We start from the raw sequence: 16,513 nt of genomic DNA on the forward strand, positions 1-16,513 counted from the left end.
CCCCCAACACACACACACACATTCTCAGGACCGTAACATCTCACTACACTTCTGCGTATGTGCGTATGTCGTTCTGCAGCTCAATCTGTGTTAGCTTTCACGCTTGTTTTTTATTTTATATTTCTAAGTAGCCATTTCCACATGTTCCTTCCAGATAGCTCAAGATGTGGTAACTTTCCTCAGACAGCTTACACTTTCTAGGTTACTGGTTGCCCTTTTCTTAACTTGAACATGAGATGTGGTGATTGGTTGGAGGTTTATAAATTAGTGAGTATGTTTCATTCGTAGACAAAGGCCTTCCTCCCGAAGGAAATACCATGTCGAACCTCTTCACATCATTGTCGAGATGGAGAGGAAACATGTGTCGTCCGTACTGGTAGACCATGGGTCGACTTTGAATGTGTGTCCCCTCTGCACAATCATGACCCTAGAACTAGGACTTGAAGATTTTACCCCATCTGGCCAATGCATCTCGGCATATGACAACACTCGTAGATGCACCACCAAGTCCTTTGCCTAAGATGTTTTGATATGGGGGAGACATTCAACGTCAAATTACAGGTTTTATTTGTGAAAACATCCTTTAATTTGCTATTAGTCCGCCCTTGGTTGTACAAGGAAGGTGTTGTACCGTCCCTCCATGAGAATCCAAAGCTCACCACGTGGGGAGATGCTGACCACCGCTCTAGGAAGATCTCTAAAGAAGAGCAACCACCAACAATATAACTTGGCGACCCTTGAGTGTCACAAATTAGTTTGGAGGAAGCATTGGCTGAGGAAATACAGCTCTAATACATTATACATCTATAATCTCAAATTAGCAAGCATGATGTGAAGATAGCCGCACTTTGCCCGCAATGGGTATAGGGCGTAGGGCATGAGGAGTAGCCGAGTGGCTAGAAGTAGTTAAGGCTAAACTTCCTTTGAACTTGGATACGAGCTGTCAGAGGAAGATTGGAGACTCTTCTTTCCGTGGCTTTTTCAGGAGCCATGGTTTGATCAGTCAGTCGACGGAGAAAAGGTTGCATGGGTTTGAAATATTCGTCATCACCCAGTTGTTCGATGACAGACAACAGCTAGTAGAAAGTGTTTGAGACAGTTGAAGAACCTAATTGGGAATAATACATAGACTAGGGTTGCAACTTGGGTGCAATCAAGTTTGTCTTTCTGTGGCCTTTTTCAGGAGCCATGGTCCCTAGCAAATCCCTAGACTAGGGGTTGCAACCATGGTTTTAAATTTCGGCCGAAATCCGAAATTTTCGGTGGGGACCGAAACCGAAATTTCCAGAAATTTTTGGATTTCACCCTTCGGTTGTAACTAGGGACCATGGTCTAATAGAGAAGAAACCAGACCGAAAACCAAGTTTTTGTTATTTTATTTATTTATAAGAGGAATGCTAGATTCACAGGTGCCCTTGCAAAAAAATGGAGCAAAGGACGCCCTATTGGTCAAATTACACTAAAGATGCACATGATCTTAACTTCAAATGCCATCTTAAATGGGATTTGACTTTTTGACTAATACACGCACCCTTTGCCGGTTCTTTGCAAGCGGCCTCTGAGTCTAGGCTCCCTCTCTGTTTATAGTTTTGGGATTTGACCAATGTCTTTGCCCCCTTTTTAGCAAGGCCGCCTGTGAGTCTCAACTCTCTACTAGCCCTCTGTTTATAATTTAGGGGATTTGCCAGGGACTATCCTAGAAAGGCATTTCGAATCTGGCTGTTGCATATGAGAGCAGCCACCTCGGATGAATAGGAGATAATAAGACAAATTCTGATGAAAAGTGAACCTGTGTCACTGTTCCCCCCATGCAAACAGTAGCCTCTCGATTCTCCCTCCCTCTGCACAGGTATTATCAAAAACTGCAGAAACCCTTTTTTTCTCGCTACCTCTTATTCTCTCTTTTATTGTTAGAGAATAAAATCAGATAGGTTGCAGTATATATGCAGCTAGCTTTGATTTGGTAATTAGGGTTTAGATTAAGATTATCTTTTAAAATCTTGTCAACATTCCCTTTCTATGTTTATCTCATTGAGTATTCTATATAAACATTCATTAGAGATTGATTGTAAATCATCCAAGATTAATAGAAATCTTCTCATAGTTTATCAATTATCTCCCTTCTCCTCTCCTATACTTCTTCGATTATCTGTTTTTTTTTTGTTTGTGTGTGTGTTTCTGCAAGGATAGAACACCCTTATATCAGAAAAGAAAATAGTGAAGAAGATGATAGAAAAAAAAGGAAAGAATGAGTTAATTCGAGGAAACTCAGGCCTCCAATGAGTTAGTTCGAGGAAACTCGGCCTCCAATATGCTAATTGCACTAATTGTGATTATTCCTTCCTGAATAGCCATACGGGATCTACATTATATAGAAATTAGGGGAAGCAAAATAAGGAAATATAAATCAGCAGAAAAGGAAAAAGAAAATAAGGAAACCCAATATAAGACAACAATAACATAAATAAGGAAAGCATCTAAATTAGAAAATTTATCTCTAACATGCATCTTAAGCTGCTTCTTGGATGTGATATTGAATAATTTTTCTCTACTGTTTCTGCACGCTTCTTGCATATGATATTGCATTATTTTTTTATGTTTTTGTTTTGTACCATATGCTGTTTCACGCGTTTTGGTTTCTCCTATCCCTCTTCGGTCATCAGAGGAACGAGCTGCAAAAATCAATCTCTAAAATGTTATGGTCAGATCAATTTCTCATCTGTTCTGGAAATATCTGTTCTAACTACTGTTCTAGAAAAAGCAGTTCCTCATTTGTTCTTGAAAATTCAGTTTCTGCCGTTGTATTTTTAGCTGGAAAAACCAGTACATAAACTGTAACTTAGTGTCTCGAAGCTGGTGTTCTCTGGTCTTGGAATTGGTGCGCTCTTTGATGAAGCATGGTATATGAATGTCTTTTTTTGTTATTGTAATTGATGTATTTTTGTTCTTTGGATGTGTCTTTGTTGTGGGTTATTATACTGTTTGTTTTTGTACCGTATGTTGCGAGCCTTGGCGCAACGGTAAGGTTGCTCCATTGTGACCTAGTGGTCACGAGTACGAGTAACGGAAACAGCCTCTCTGGAAAGCAGGGGTAAGGCTGCATACATCTAGCCCTCCCCAGACCCCACAATGGCAGAAGCCTCGTGCACTGGGCCGCCCTTTTTTTGTTTCTGTGCAATATGTTTCCAAAAACATGATACGTACCTAGATGGGTCCCACTTAGGATTTAGCAATGTCTAAATTGGCTTTTGATATAAATGCGGTTTCTGGCAATACTTTTAGTAGTTATCTATATTCAGTAGGGGATGAAGATTTGATAGGACTCTTAGCATATTGGCTACTCTTAGAATAGTAAGCTATTATTTAATTAGGAAGTAGATATGGGTAGGATTCTTATCATGCAGGAAAGTATGTAGAATTATGGGATATAAATAAGTTGTAATCTTCTATTTCATCAATAGAGAAATTATTCAAGAAATTGTGTTTCTGAACAAAGGAGGACTGATCCTTCCCTCGAAGTGGATCAAGGGGCCGATCTTCCCTCTAAGAAGATCAACCACGTTACAAACTGATTCGAGTTTGTAACAATTGGTATCAGAGCAGCACAATTCGTTATCATGTCGAAGCAAATCGAAGGAGCAATGGATCAGTGGGATGAGAATATAAGAGAGATCCTAAGGCATCTAGCTTCTATGAAGGCCATGTTCAATGAGATAACATTATCGTTTGGCGTGAAGTAAGAAGAACCTCCATGTATGATAGAAGATTTGAGCGAGAACATCATCGAAAAGCCTTGCACAATAAAACGAAAACGACGAAACAGGAAAAGTGGACAAAAGAAGAAGAGCGAAAGAGGATCATATAGAAGAGAAGAAGCCACAAAAGAAAGTCGTCGCTGATTTTCAGTGTCGTCGAGTTCGACGAGTTTGTCGCCGTAAAATCCGTCATCCCTCTCAACATGTCCAGCACCATCGAAAAGATCCTCATCCAAGACCATTCGTGCATCTAAATCTCAATTATTTCAAAAAAGCGTGGCAAAAGAGCTTTGATGAACGACATGATGAGATTCGTTTGAAGATGGAGATGTCGCAACCCTTGATGACGGCATGCGAAATGATGATTAATTACAGGACGAAGGGAGGAAGAAAGAGACGCACGATCTCATTTTTTACCAATCAGTGCTTAATCTTCAACCTTGAGGACAAGGTTGATTTCAAGGCGGGTGGAATGATACGTACTTAGATGGGTCCCACTTAGGATTTAGCAATATCTAAATTGGCTTTTGATATACATGTGGTTTCTGACAATACTTTTAGTTGTTATCTATATTCAGTAATAGATGAAGATTTGATAAGACTCTTAGCATATTCGCTACTCTTAGAATAGTAAGCTATTATTTAATTAGGAAGTAGATTTGGGTAGGATTCTTATTAATTAGGAAAGTATGTAGAATTATGGGATATAAATAAGTTGTAATCTTCTATTTCATCAATAGAGAAATTATTCAAGAAATTGTGTTTCTGCACAAAGGAGGACTGATCCTTCCCTCGAAGTGGATCAAGAGGCCGACCTTCCCTCTTAGAAGATCAATCACGTTACGAACCGATTCGAGTTTGTAACAAAACAACGCATGATAGTGGAAATTGGATGGAATTGGTAAAATCACCACTACATTGAGGTTTAGTTTTCATTGAGGTTTCATGGATCCTTTACTCTTCCTTGGCAGCAGTTGTAGATGTTTAGTTTCCTTATGAGATGGAAACATGATTGCCAACCAGCGGCGGAGCCAGGGGGAGGGGTTACCCCCCCCTGAAATTTGGAAAAAAATATATTCAGTTTTTAAATGCTAGTACTAGTAGCTTTGTAATTAACGCCCTTAATATTTGCCCCCTCTGTCTGCAAGTGATGCCTCCCTTTCTCTCTTTTATGTGCCATGAATCAATGCCTCCTGCATATGTCAGGAATTAATGCACCACCGTTTTTTTTCTTTCTTTCCTTTTATGTGAATAATGGACATGCCCACGAAAATGTTGACTCCACGTCTTCATCATCATCATCACGCTTGATTTTTTTTGTCTCTCTTTCCTTCTACGCTAATGGTACATACACACGAAAAATGCTCACTCCACATCATCTCTATCTGTCTTTCACAGGGGCGGCCAACCTGATCTAATTTCGGTTTGGTTTAGGGTCGAGACCTTGGTGACCTCTGTCCTCTAATTTTATCTTAATTTTTCTTTGGGTTAAGTTTTTTTCCTATATTTTTGTTTTTGGCCGTAGATGAGCTCGAACCCAACCCAACTCAACCTGACCCGATTTCAGGTTAGATGGCTTGGGTTAAGGTTGATAGATTTAGAGGTTTTAAAATCCAGGTTTTAGCTTGGTAAAATCTATGATTTTAAAATCCAAAGAAAATCTATTGACTCCACGTCGTCGTCATCTCTCTTGATTTTTTTTTCTTTGCTTCTATGCTAATGGTACATGTACAAGAAAAATGCTCACTCCACATCATCTCTCTCTCTCTCTCTCATACCTTTTCCCAAAATACAAAGGGGTTGCTTGGATAATCTAGGATTTTAAAATCCTAGATTTTACCAAGCTAAAACCTGGATTTTAAAACCTCTAAATCTCTCAACCTTAACCCAAGCCATCTAAGCTGAAATCGGGTTAGGTTGAGTCGGGTTGGGTTCGAGTTCATCTAGGGCCAAAAACAAAAAATATAGGAAAAAACATAACCCAAAGAAAAATTAAGATAAGCTTAGAGGACAAAGGTCACCAAGGTCTCGACCCTAACCCAAACCGAAATTAGATCGGGTTGGCTTTTCCCAACCCAACCCAACCCGAGGAAATGCGAACCCAACCCAAGCCAAAATCGGGTTTAGCCAGTCCCAAGTTGCACCCCTACATTCCCCCCCATTCCCCCCCCCCCCCCCCCCCGAACAAATTCCTGGCTCCGCCCCGTTGCCAACTCCCTTGCTAAGAGATGGACATTTTGTGGTGTCTATAGGGTGTCATATTCCCTTCCTTATGTGAACACTCCATATTTGCTTCTTTTTTATCAGTAAAGTTTATTACTTATCATAGAGAGGTGGTTGACAAGGAAAAAATCAATATCTAAACAACTGTGCAGTCATGGTACCAACCTTCTAACGATTGAGCCTTCTCCCTATTGGGGATGGCCCAAGTATATGACAAGTGAGGTCAGGTCTTCAATTTTCTCTAGCCTATCAAAAAGATAATGTTCACAAATAGAGTTTCACATTCTTAATTTTTATTTTTTCTATATAAGTGCATCTGCACATGTTGCTTGCTTGCATGTGGTATGCACACCAACATGCAGATGTGTGTATCGATGGAGATCAATGTTCAAACGGCAGATTCGAACCCAAAAATTGGACCTCTATTTCCTTCTTTCATTTGGGTGAGTCAATGTAAGAGCTCATGATTTTGTAAGAACTTTGTCGGCCTGATCACTGTTAAGGCTTATTTTTCATAAAATTAGAGTTTGAACTAGACACTTTTGATCCTGTCTAGCAAATTTGCTATTATTTAGAATACACTTCGAATTTATTGCTGACACACGGCCAATTCCGATACGCCACGCTGGTCCACACGCATTGACACTCCTTTCAACACTTTTAAATGTACTACTAGAAGTGTCAAACTTAATGTGGGCATGTCAAATGTGAGATTTTGTTTTATTATTGAATAGTGTGTTTACCTTATTATTAACTTTTCTCTTCTTTATCTAATATTTGTTATTATACTTATATCCCCTCCTCTAAACCTAAAACCCTAAACAAACTCTTATTCCAATACTATATTCATTGTATCCTATCGGTCTCCCTTTCTCACTGCGTATTGGTGACTGAAGAGATTAGATTAAATTAATGAATACGTTGTTATTTGTTTCTCATTTCTATTTTAGATTATAGTTGATTAATCCTAAGATTTATTAGTTTGTTAAATGATGTTGTTGCAACTTTCTATTTTAACCTTGTCCTCATTTCTAAATTTTGATGGTTTGCCATGTCCGACACTTTGTGTTCATGTCCACAAATCATGGCAAATTTGACTTGCCATGGTTTGAGTCCATCAACAACAGTTCCGTATGCAAAACAGTGCAATATCAGATTCTTTTGTTATAAAAGCTTGCCTATATTACATGCTCCAGGGGTGTTGGAGCGTGTGATGCTCTTGCCATTTAAGTCCCTTGCCATTTCAACATGTTTCCATTTCAGCCTCTTGCCATCTCACCCTCTTTACCGTTATGCCATTGTTGCCTTTGTTGAGAGGATTTGATTGAGCATGATTATTGTATCCCTTTTCTATATAAGATTGCTGTATGCGTATGGATTTCATATGAGAGAAAGAACAAGAGATCTCTCCGTGGAGTAGGCATCTTGCCGAACCATGTAAAATACCGTCTTCTTGTGTTCTTCTGTGCTGTTTCAAGGGGAAATATGTGGTAGCCCCACATCTAGTTCCATTCTTATCTAGAATATTAATATATTATGAATCCTAGTATGGTGCTCATTTATATTGATTGCAATGAAATGAACTTGCATCAAGGATTTTTCAAACAGATTCTTGGGGCTCGGTTTATATTATAAATTGTTGTTTCAATCGAGAAACTACTGTAGCATTTACTTTAATCTCCATGTTCAGCAGTAAAGGCGCACTTCTATTTTTTTTATGCTGGTGTATTCTTCAAATCAAGTTTAAATAATGCAACAATGTGAAAAAACCCGACCCGAGAAACTATCCCGGGTCGGGTTTGGGGTGCAAGATGGGACACATCTCAAGGGTGGAAAAGAAACTCTCCCCTTGAAAGAAAAGTGTACTTTCTCTTGGTGGTTTGTCGGCTCGGGTGTTGGCAACCCTATATCTCGACAGGCATCAGGGAGCTACTAAGGAATGATGCTAGAGAAGTTCTCTGGGCTTATTCAGGGCTTATTCAGGACTTGTAGGTGAGAAGGGCTCTAATGAGGTGGAGGTTTAGACTCTTCTTCATGGGATCATACTGGTAGACGTATCTCTGATATACCGGATGATCATCGAAAGAGATTCCCTCATGTATTCAGATGATCATCGAGAGAGATTACCTCATGTATTCAGATGGGTGAGAGACGAGCTCGCTTTCCCTTGGAGGTTTGCAGATGCCATAGAAGAGATCCATGATCGAATAGAGGTCCTCGACACTATAGTTGGGCACGTCCGACGATCGGCTAACTGAGAGGCGGATGCTTTGGCTTGCTCGGGTGTTCACAGAATAGTGATTTTGACATCGATTGTATGCCTCCTTGAAGAGCTTGCACTGGTTCTGTTATTCCTGCTTTGTATCTATTACATTATAGCTTAGTTGATTGTATTTTCTGCGACCAACTTGGTCATTGGGGAAAAGGGTAAACTTGTGGCAAAAGATTCACCTCATAACATAAGTGGATGGAATTAGATTTTAGGGATTGAATTTCCATTGGATAATCCTTTTGTGAGCATGTTTAACTATTTATTATTTATTTAAGTAAGAAATTGATTTTTAGTTATGGTTTGGGAATTAAGCCCCCCCCTCTCAAGCTGGCGGATTTATTCATTTTTTTATTCAAAACTCAATTCCAAATCCAAATACAAAATATGAGGTATCCAAACGGGCCCTAACATCTTTTCCAAATCCGTTTTACGTTTTAACCAAAAAAAACCCGTTTGCTTCATGAATTAGATTTTAGGGATTGTGTTTCCATTGGATAATCCTTTTGTAAGCATGTTTAACTATTATTATTTATTTAATTAATGTATTGATTTTCAGTGATGGTTTGGGAATTAACATATTTTCCAAATCCGTATGATGTTTCAGCAAAAAACCTGTTTGCTTCAATTCATTTCAAATCCCTTGTTTTCTTCTAACCGTAATCACATGCTTTCTATTTCTAAATTCCAGCAGTGACTCTTTTCTTTTGTCTGCTGTGTCCTTTCCTTTCATATGACAGCCGTTATATTGAAGAGTTAACGAAGAAATGAGCGGTCTCATTTCTGCAGCCAATCGCCCAACAGGCGATGGGGAGAGCAATTTTGATGATCCTCGAATTGCGGAAGTGAAAGCTTGGCTTGTTTCACAGTTTGAAACCACTGGAAAGGATGTGCCAGAAATTGAATACAAGCCACAAAGTGTAGCTCACTTGCACGCTCTGGCCACCGTCTCCCGGGCAAAGACTAAGGCGGCTGGAATTGTCGCAGCTGATCTCCGTCAGAAAGCCACAGAATATCATTCCCAAGGTTAGGACTTGTAACATTATCTTTCTTTTGTTTTCGTCTTTCTGCCAATCCTATCTTCAAACCTTACATCTCTCTAGGACCTATAACTGAAAACTATCAAATTGCAGCAGCGAGAATTAGAGAGATATTGGAAAACGTGGGATTGGCACAGGAGAGCTGGTCGCGGAATGCCACTGTGTCTGGGCAGGTTCTTGCAAACGTTGCAAAATTGCTAAATATAAGTGATACTGAAATGAGTAGGCACGCATTCTTTCCCCATTACATAACTCAACTCAACTAAGCCTTTCCTAATTACATTGCCTTTTTTAATATTTTTTTAGGAATTTCTGTATCAATTGGGGAATATAGTAATTGGGAATGTGTGTGTGTGTGTGTGTGTGTAGTTTTCTTGTAGCAATGGGAGATATTTGTTTGAGGAAGACTGAGGTAGAAGAGAAGAGAGCTAAAATACAAGAAGAGTCAAAAGTTGTTCTTGAACATACTCGGAAGGCCCTTGCGAGACTAACATATTTGAAAAGGTATTTCACAATCGTTTTAATTTTTTGTTTTTGTTTCTTAGATTATTATTGAGGGGCTTATGGGGATTTTGTGCTTCTATTTTAAGATTGAGTTCTTCACCATATCTCATGAATTTCTGTCTTCAACTTTGGGTGAAAATCATTCTTCTAAATGGTTTTGAATTGAAGAGAGAAAACATAAATTCGTAATTGGATTGATGCTAAAATAGTTGAAATATGTGAGGTTGTTGCATAGAGTAACAGGTCTGTAAGATTAAGCTGGTTGGGTTTTTGTTCCATCCCACAGCTGCATCTTCCTAGTCATAGCCTACATCATTGACCCAGATAAACATGGGAAGAGGCTCGGCCAGATGTGCATCCATTCAGTTGTATGATACTGTTAAAAATTTTCTGGTTAAATACCATTAAAAAAAACTATTCTAGCTAAATATTGATTCATACTTAATACAAGCAGAAGCTATAGAACCATCTATCTTATTAAGAGGACTACACCAAGACTGTTGTTATCAGTAGTATGTAAGTGACAAAATAATAAAAGTAAACCACATGGGGGTTCCTTGTTACATATGCACTATTTGATCTTATTCACATTTGCTTTTGTTAAGTTTCTCTTTCCTTTATCAGCAATACTATCCACCCATAAAAATCAACTGCAATTGAAATAATGATGGTAACGACAATAATGAAATCATTACCCATTGTTATGGAAACATCCTTACGTAGTTGTGTTGTATGGAGGATGAAAAAGGCATATTAATTATGTGTTTACTATGTAAGCATTCACAGATATACACGTGATGATTCTTATAAGAAATGCTGTTATTTCTTTACAGAACTTTTTCACAATTGGATGATGAAGTAGCTAGCTTTGAGCAAATTCTTCATTGGAAGACTAACTTGCCTATCGTGGTCTCAAAAGAGCAACAATTTTTGCAACAATATTCCCTCTATAAGGTACTCCCTCGTTTCCTTTTTTTGTTGGACCATATGAATCCTGGGGATTACATAAAAATGAATTGGATTAGGGTTGGCTTCGGTCAGTCACTTAGGCTTAAAAATGTATAAACTCAAGTACTCAACTCAACTCAACTCAAACCAACAAAGCCTTTGTCCCAAACTTGTTGGGGTCAGCTAAATGAATCCTTTAGAAAAAAATCATGAAGAAGGTAAAAGGATTCTACCTGGCTCTAATCCTGGTTCTAGTTGGATTCTTCTACGTGGATCACTTTCTTCCATTTTATCCTATCCAAGGTCAAGTTTTCTGTTATGTTCCTAGCTATCAAGTCTTTCCTCAATGTTTCTACCCACATTGTTTTTGGTTTGCCCATACCTTTTTTTGCTCCATCAATTTGGCACGAGTCGCCTCTTCTCACCGGAGCATCCAAAGGCCTACGTTGGATATGTCCAAACCATCCTAAGCGGTGCTCTCTCATCTTCTCCTCAATTGGAGCCACCCCCACCTTTTTACGAATGTCTTCATTTTTAATTCTATCTAGCCTTGTGTGGCCGCACATCCATCTAACCATTTGCATCTCCGCTACAATCATCTTATGCACATGCTGCTTCTTGGTGGCCCAACATTCAGAGCCGTACAGCATGGCTGGCCTCACAGCTGTCTTATAAAACTTTCCCTTCAACTTGGTAGGGATTTTACGGTCGCACGTAACTCCTAAGACATGCTTCCACTTCAAGTAGGGTAATAAAAATCTAAAGGCAGGAAAAAGAGCATGACAATCAAAGTGACAAATCTAGAGTCCTCTATTTTAAATTTTTGGAATGAATTAGTCTCAGTAAATGATTTGCTCTCCTTGTAACCGTTCTATAATTTCAAGTAATGTGGGTTCACTTGACTAATTTTCTGTTTCTTGTTGGTTGTATGTATCATGTGGCTATGCTTCTATACATTTTACTCAACTAGTTGATAAACATGACTTTTGCCTGGTTGACTTGGAAATATGAAGCAAATAGCTTTTCCATTTTGATTGGCTGATTATTGATGCAAGTAGACTGCTAGAAATCCACCATAAGTAGTAAACTTGCTATAGAATTGAGCAATCTCACAAAATATCCAATAGATCTTCAAAAACAATGCTAGAGAGAGATCATCTGAAAATAGATTTGATCAAAACTTGATCAAAGAAGGTTAAAACCCAAAACATATAAGGGAAAACTCATAGCTATTCACCGACCTCTTGAAAAGTACATCAAAGCTTTATATATAGACCTAAAATACGTGAAGACCCTTGGATCAACCTAAATAAAGCTCAATTTCTACTTTAGAGCAGCTCAAAATAAATGTAGGAAGTGTATTATATGTTACTGCCCTAAAATACTATTTACATTTTAACTGCATATCGACAATGAAAACCTACTTAAACTTTTCATAAAAAATAAATAAAATACTATAAGTCATCATAAATGGGTACGACTAAGTTGGCTAATATTCATGGAGAAATGAACTCTGTAGGCCCACTATTGATTTTAGCTTAATGTTTCATATACTTTCAGCCTACTTTTGGATCTCGATCGACCACCATTTTCTTTTGAATCATCTTTGCTGAATTATGGGTTTGTTCGTGAATTTTACTTATGTTAGTTCTCCCTGTGTTGGAGTAAACTCTCCTTCGAATTTGCATCTTTAAGTGCCAATATCTTATGGTAGCCCCACTTTTGCAAGTTATTTTGAAAACTGTACCTTGATTGCCAATTTCTTCTTTCGTATTTCATGATAATGAACCATCTTTGGAAAAATGAAGTAATAATGTTGTAAATCTCTCAAGGTTGCATCGACAAAGCATAACCAGGAGTTATCGATCTTGTATTTACCTTTAAGCTTTATTTCGCCACCAACTAGTATAAAGTCAATTCTCTTGTTTGCTGCTTCTTTCTACCCATATAAAACATCTATCATTCTTGGGAAAAATCTCCAATTGTTTGAATTTGATTTACCATATTTTCAACATTGGATCAAGCTCCTCGAATCTTGAAGAATTAAAATTCATGAAAGGTATGCAATTACCTTCTGCGAATAACAATAGAGGCTTAAGAAGAACTAAAGGAGTGTTGATTAAACATCATCATTATTATCTAACAAGATTCTATGCCTGATTCATTGGCATCTTCTATGATGTTTTGCGAATTAAGATAAAGCCTCCTCCGAGGCTAGGATTTAATATCTTCCTTCATAGACAAAAGTGTTATTTTTATACCATCCTTCACAAGAGAATTTATGTTTTTTTTAGTAGTATTTTATTAAAGTGGCGAATCCCAATGATTGAGGTGGTGTAAAAGCAGCTGAGCTAAACAAAAAGAAAAAGGTGGATACAAGGAATAATCAAGCAGGAAAGGGATGAAGAAACAGTCCACCTCGTCTGCTGGGGGAGCACCAACTCAGGGGGGCTGATCTATCAGATGGATCGACTCTGTGGTGGTTACCCTTGAACATTCTTAAGTGTCTGCCTCAGAATTAGCAGTCCGCTAAATATGGAAGAGCTATATGCTATGACGTTCCAGGATGTCCTGAATCTCTTCAATGGTGTCCTCAAATCTCCAAGGGCGCCTGACGTCATTTCTCAATCATCTCAACATGTTAAGGACGTCTCCTTCAATGATGATCCGATTCGTTTGTATTAGATCTAGAAGTCTAGCACCATGAAGAAGTGCCTGGACCTCTGCCCAAGGTTTTAAATTTCGGTTTCGGTCACCACCGAAACTGAAACGTTTCGGTTTCGGGCTGAAATTTCGGCCGAAATCATGTAAAAATATGATTATGATTTCGTTTTTTTTTTATTTCGACCGAAATGTTTAAAATTTCGGTGTAAATTCGATTTTAATGGAAATTTTGGCTATTTCGGTGAATATTTCATAAATTTCTGTGGGAATTATAACATTTCGGTGGAACTATTTCCGAAAATTTGTAAAAAAGGCTAAAAACGAAATTTCAACCGAAATTTTGATGACATTTCAGCAAAATTTCGGAATTTCGGTGAAATTTCCGAAATTTCGCCGAAATCTTGTAAAGAAACGACTTCATGTAAATTTCGTTTCAGTCGTGGCCGAAACCAAAATATTTTGGCCGAAACATTTGAAATTTAAAACATGCCTCTGCCTTGTTAGAGTCTTTAATCCTAATCTGACCCAAAACTTTCAAGGCGTGGAGACCTGTTCCAATGGCCTCCCTTCTTCTTTCATGTAGGGACGGAGCGCTTCAGCCTTGGAAAACTCTTCCGTAATGCGAACGGTCCGTTGCATAGAAGGTCCGCACTTATTTGAGAAATAGAGTCCCCACCTAGAAAATTAAAGGGTTATAGGGCCCTAGATTGACTCTGATCATAATATGATATGCTCTTCCCAGGTCGGGTAAGCAATATGGTTACGGGATTGGAAGGAGTTAGGCACCCAATCCTGCCTAGCCTTGCGATTGGTTTCTACTCGTGATCTCATTTTTTTTTTATTTTTTTATAGAAACCCCTTATCGGAAAACAATCATTCAGTCATGCCATAAGGAGAAAATAAGCATGCACTAACTGGAATAAAAAGAAGGAAGAGACACATTCATTCATGCCATACACTTGATTCTTAGTAAGCCAAGGATTTGATTTGGGTTATGTTTTAGGAGAAATTATATGCTGAATGACCAGACATGCTCGTATTCAACGTACGATTGAAGTACCGCCCTTGATATTTGATCCAACAGCAGCATCTTAAAATGTGTGCTGCTGTCAGATCAAATATCAAAGGTGGGATGATGAGTACGGGCAAGTCCGCTCGTTCATCATATAATTTCTCATGTTTTAGTAGTGACACAATTGTGTGCAGGTTAAGAGTCCATCCCAAGTTGGAGGTTTATTTAGCTTAAGCTGTGTTTTCTGATGAGGGTTTAATCTTTCCCTTTTTGTTTTATATAGCAAATCACAGCTAATGATAGTGATATCTGTGGTACCTTATATCCTCTCAGCACAACTGATTCAAACTTAAAAACTTTTGTATGCCCACCACAATGGGAGAAGATTTGTTTCTATGGCCCAGGAATACTTTCAGTGTATTTTTTTGGGGCTTCTAATCTGATTCTCATCTCATTTATATCATATGCATACCTTCACCGTAGGATCTAGCTGCATCAATCGCCCCCCTTGTCCTTTTATCCGAAATTTTATATTACTCATTCTGGAGATAATTTTGGGAGCAGGCATTACTTAATCGTGTGGGCTACACCCCAGAGGGTAGCCATGGAGTGCTGATAGAAATGGCTGAGCATAAAAAGGAGTTGGAGAAGAACATGAAGCCCATTTTGGATACCTTGAGAAACTACCGAGACTTGCCGCCTGTACTTATCTCTATTGCAATAACATCTTTGTATAAAATTGTTGCATTTTAGGGTAAATGTGAATCTCACTCTTCCTAGTTATGCAGGATAAAGCTCTTGCTACTTTGACTATTGAGGACAAAAAGAGGCAATATGCAGCTGCTGAGAAGTATCTTGAAGACATATTAGAGTCAGCTTTTACCAGTACCGAATAATGTTCTGGTGCACTTATTCTTTATGTACATTTACTTTCATTTTTACTGTTCCTTTGTGAGTTGATTCATGTTAACATTCCCAAACACTTGCATCACGTCTTCCAGTTATAATAAATCTTTAATTGGAGCCATTTGTTCACTGTCTAGTGACTCTTGTCTCACGCTGTAACTGGTTACCTGGTCATCACATTTAGTTGTGGCAGTTTGGGTTTTCGATAATTCCAGTGCATGGAAAAATAGTATATACTTTGTCTATACTTGTGTTTCCTGGTTTTATGCATGCAAATTATGGAGTAAATATAGTAGGATTTATTATACTGTGCAATTCATTGGGATTGATTTTGCTCCCTACGTAATTTCCATATCATCTACGTGTATTGTAGCATGTTACTCTTTTTGCATAATATCAGAAACGAATCTACTTTTGTTTATTTGTTTTTGGGTGATTAGTTTTTCCTGCACTATAATGTGGGTTTGTTACAATGGAGAGAGAATGATTCCGAGAAAGGTCGAGATGTCAATACCCAGTTTTTTAGATCCAGGTTTTTGAAATCCCTAGATGAGAGATGGATTTTTAGAACCTGGATTCTATAGGTAAAATCCAAACTGCTGGAGTATAAAATCCGGATTTTATGATCGAAGAATGTAAAGTCCTTGTATCCTAGAGACTTGAAATTCAAGATTCAACAGTGATTTGGAAGGATTCTTTGGATTCAAAATTACTTATATGTGCCTTTTTTCCCCTTTTTGCAAGAAATATTCATCCCATGAACACTTATCCATCAAACTAAATTGAGCACAGTGCTTGCTTTAGTTGTAGACAACATTCTTAGTATGGGGATCTAGTCTCATATATGCATGCATGTTGATGATGGACAAGGATTGGGTCCCCTCGGCTGGTTTTGCTTCAGTATTTATTTATTTATTTGAAAATTGACAGATATATATTAAATTCATATGAAGATTACATAGTGGAGAGACAAGGAGTCCCTTAGTAAGTATTGCTTCAGTATTTATTTATTTATTTGAAAATTGACAGATATATATTAAATTCATATGAAGATTACATAGTGGAGAGACAAGGAGTCCCTTAGTAAGTTTTGCTTCAGTATTTATTTATTTATTTGAAAATTGACAGATATATATTAAATTCATATGAAGATTACATAGTGGAGAGACAAGGAGTCCCTTAGTAAGTACAT

At 38.1% G+C, this 16,513-nt stretch overlaps 1 protein-coding gene across 5 annotated transcripts; it reads left to right on the forward strand.

Annotated features, from left to right (window-relative positions):
- The first annotated feature begins 1,424 nt into the window (after window positions 1-1,424).
- On the forward strand, window positions 1,425-15,566 carry LOC143848982 (AUGMIN subunit 1-like). 5 transcript variants are annotated; one of them, XM_077358023.1, is made up of 7 exons: window positions 1,426-1,849; window positions 8,988-9,273; window positions 9,384-9,513; window positions 9,657-9,791; window positions 10,625-10,745; window positions 14,980-15,117; window positions 15,204-15,566. In XM_077358023.1, exons 2-7 carry the CDS (start codon window positions 9,015-9,017, stop codon window positions 15,309-15,311), a joined length of 891 nt encoding a protein of 296 aa, XP_077214138.1. In that variant the 5' UTR covers window positions 1,426-1,849; window positions 8,988-9,014; the 3' UTR covers window positions 15,312-15,566. The 5 variants fall into 5 exon arrangements, with proteins under 5 accessions (XP_077214139.1, XP_077214138.1, XP_077214134.1 ...); XM_077358019.1 differs by having other exon boundaries at window positions 1,429-1,849; window positions 9,381-9,513; XM_077358021.1 differs by lacking the exon at window positions 1,426-1,849 and adding an exon at window positions 1,850-1,963 and having other exon boundaries at window positions 9,381-9,513.
- Window positions 15,567-16,513: the final 947 nt, after the last annotated feature.

The sequence above is a fragment of the Tasmannia lanceolata genome, unplaced genomic scaffold (assembly GCF_043159265.1).
Source record: "Tasmannia lanceolata isolate RefF3 unplaced genomic scaffold, GAP_Taslan_0.1 ptg000016l, whole genome shotgun sequence".
Lineage (NCBI taxonomy): Eukaryota > Viridiplantae > Streptophyta > Magnoliopsida > Canellales > Winteraceae > Tasmannia > Tasmannia lanceolata.

Coding starts and splice junctions, on each gene's coding strand:
- LOC143848982 (XM_077358019.1), top strand. CDS start 9,015: ATGAGCGGTCTCATTTCTGCAGCCAATCGCCCAACAGGCGATGGGGAG. Junction 9,792..10,624: donor AGACTAACATATTTGAAAAG/GTATTTCACAAT, acceptor ATTTCTTTACAG/AACTTTTTCACAATTGGATG. Junction 10,746..14,979: donor AACAATATTCCCTCTATAAG/GTACTCCCTCGT, acceptor TTTTGGGAGCAG/GCATTACTTAATCGTGTGGG.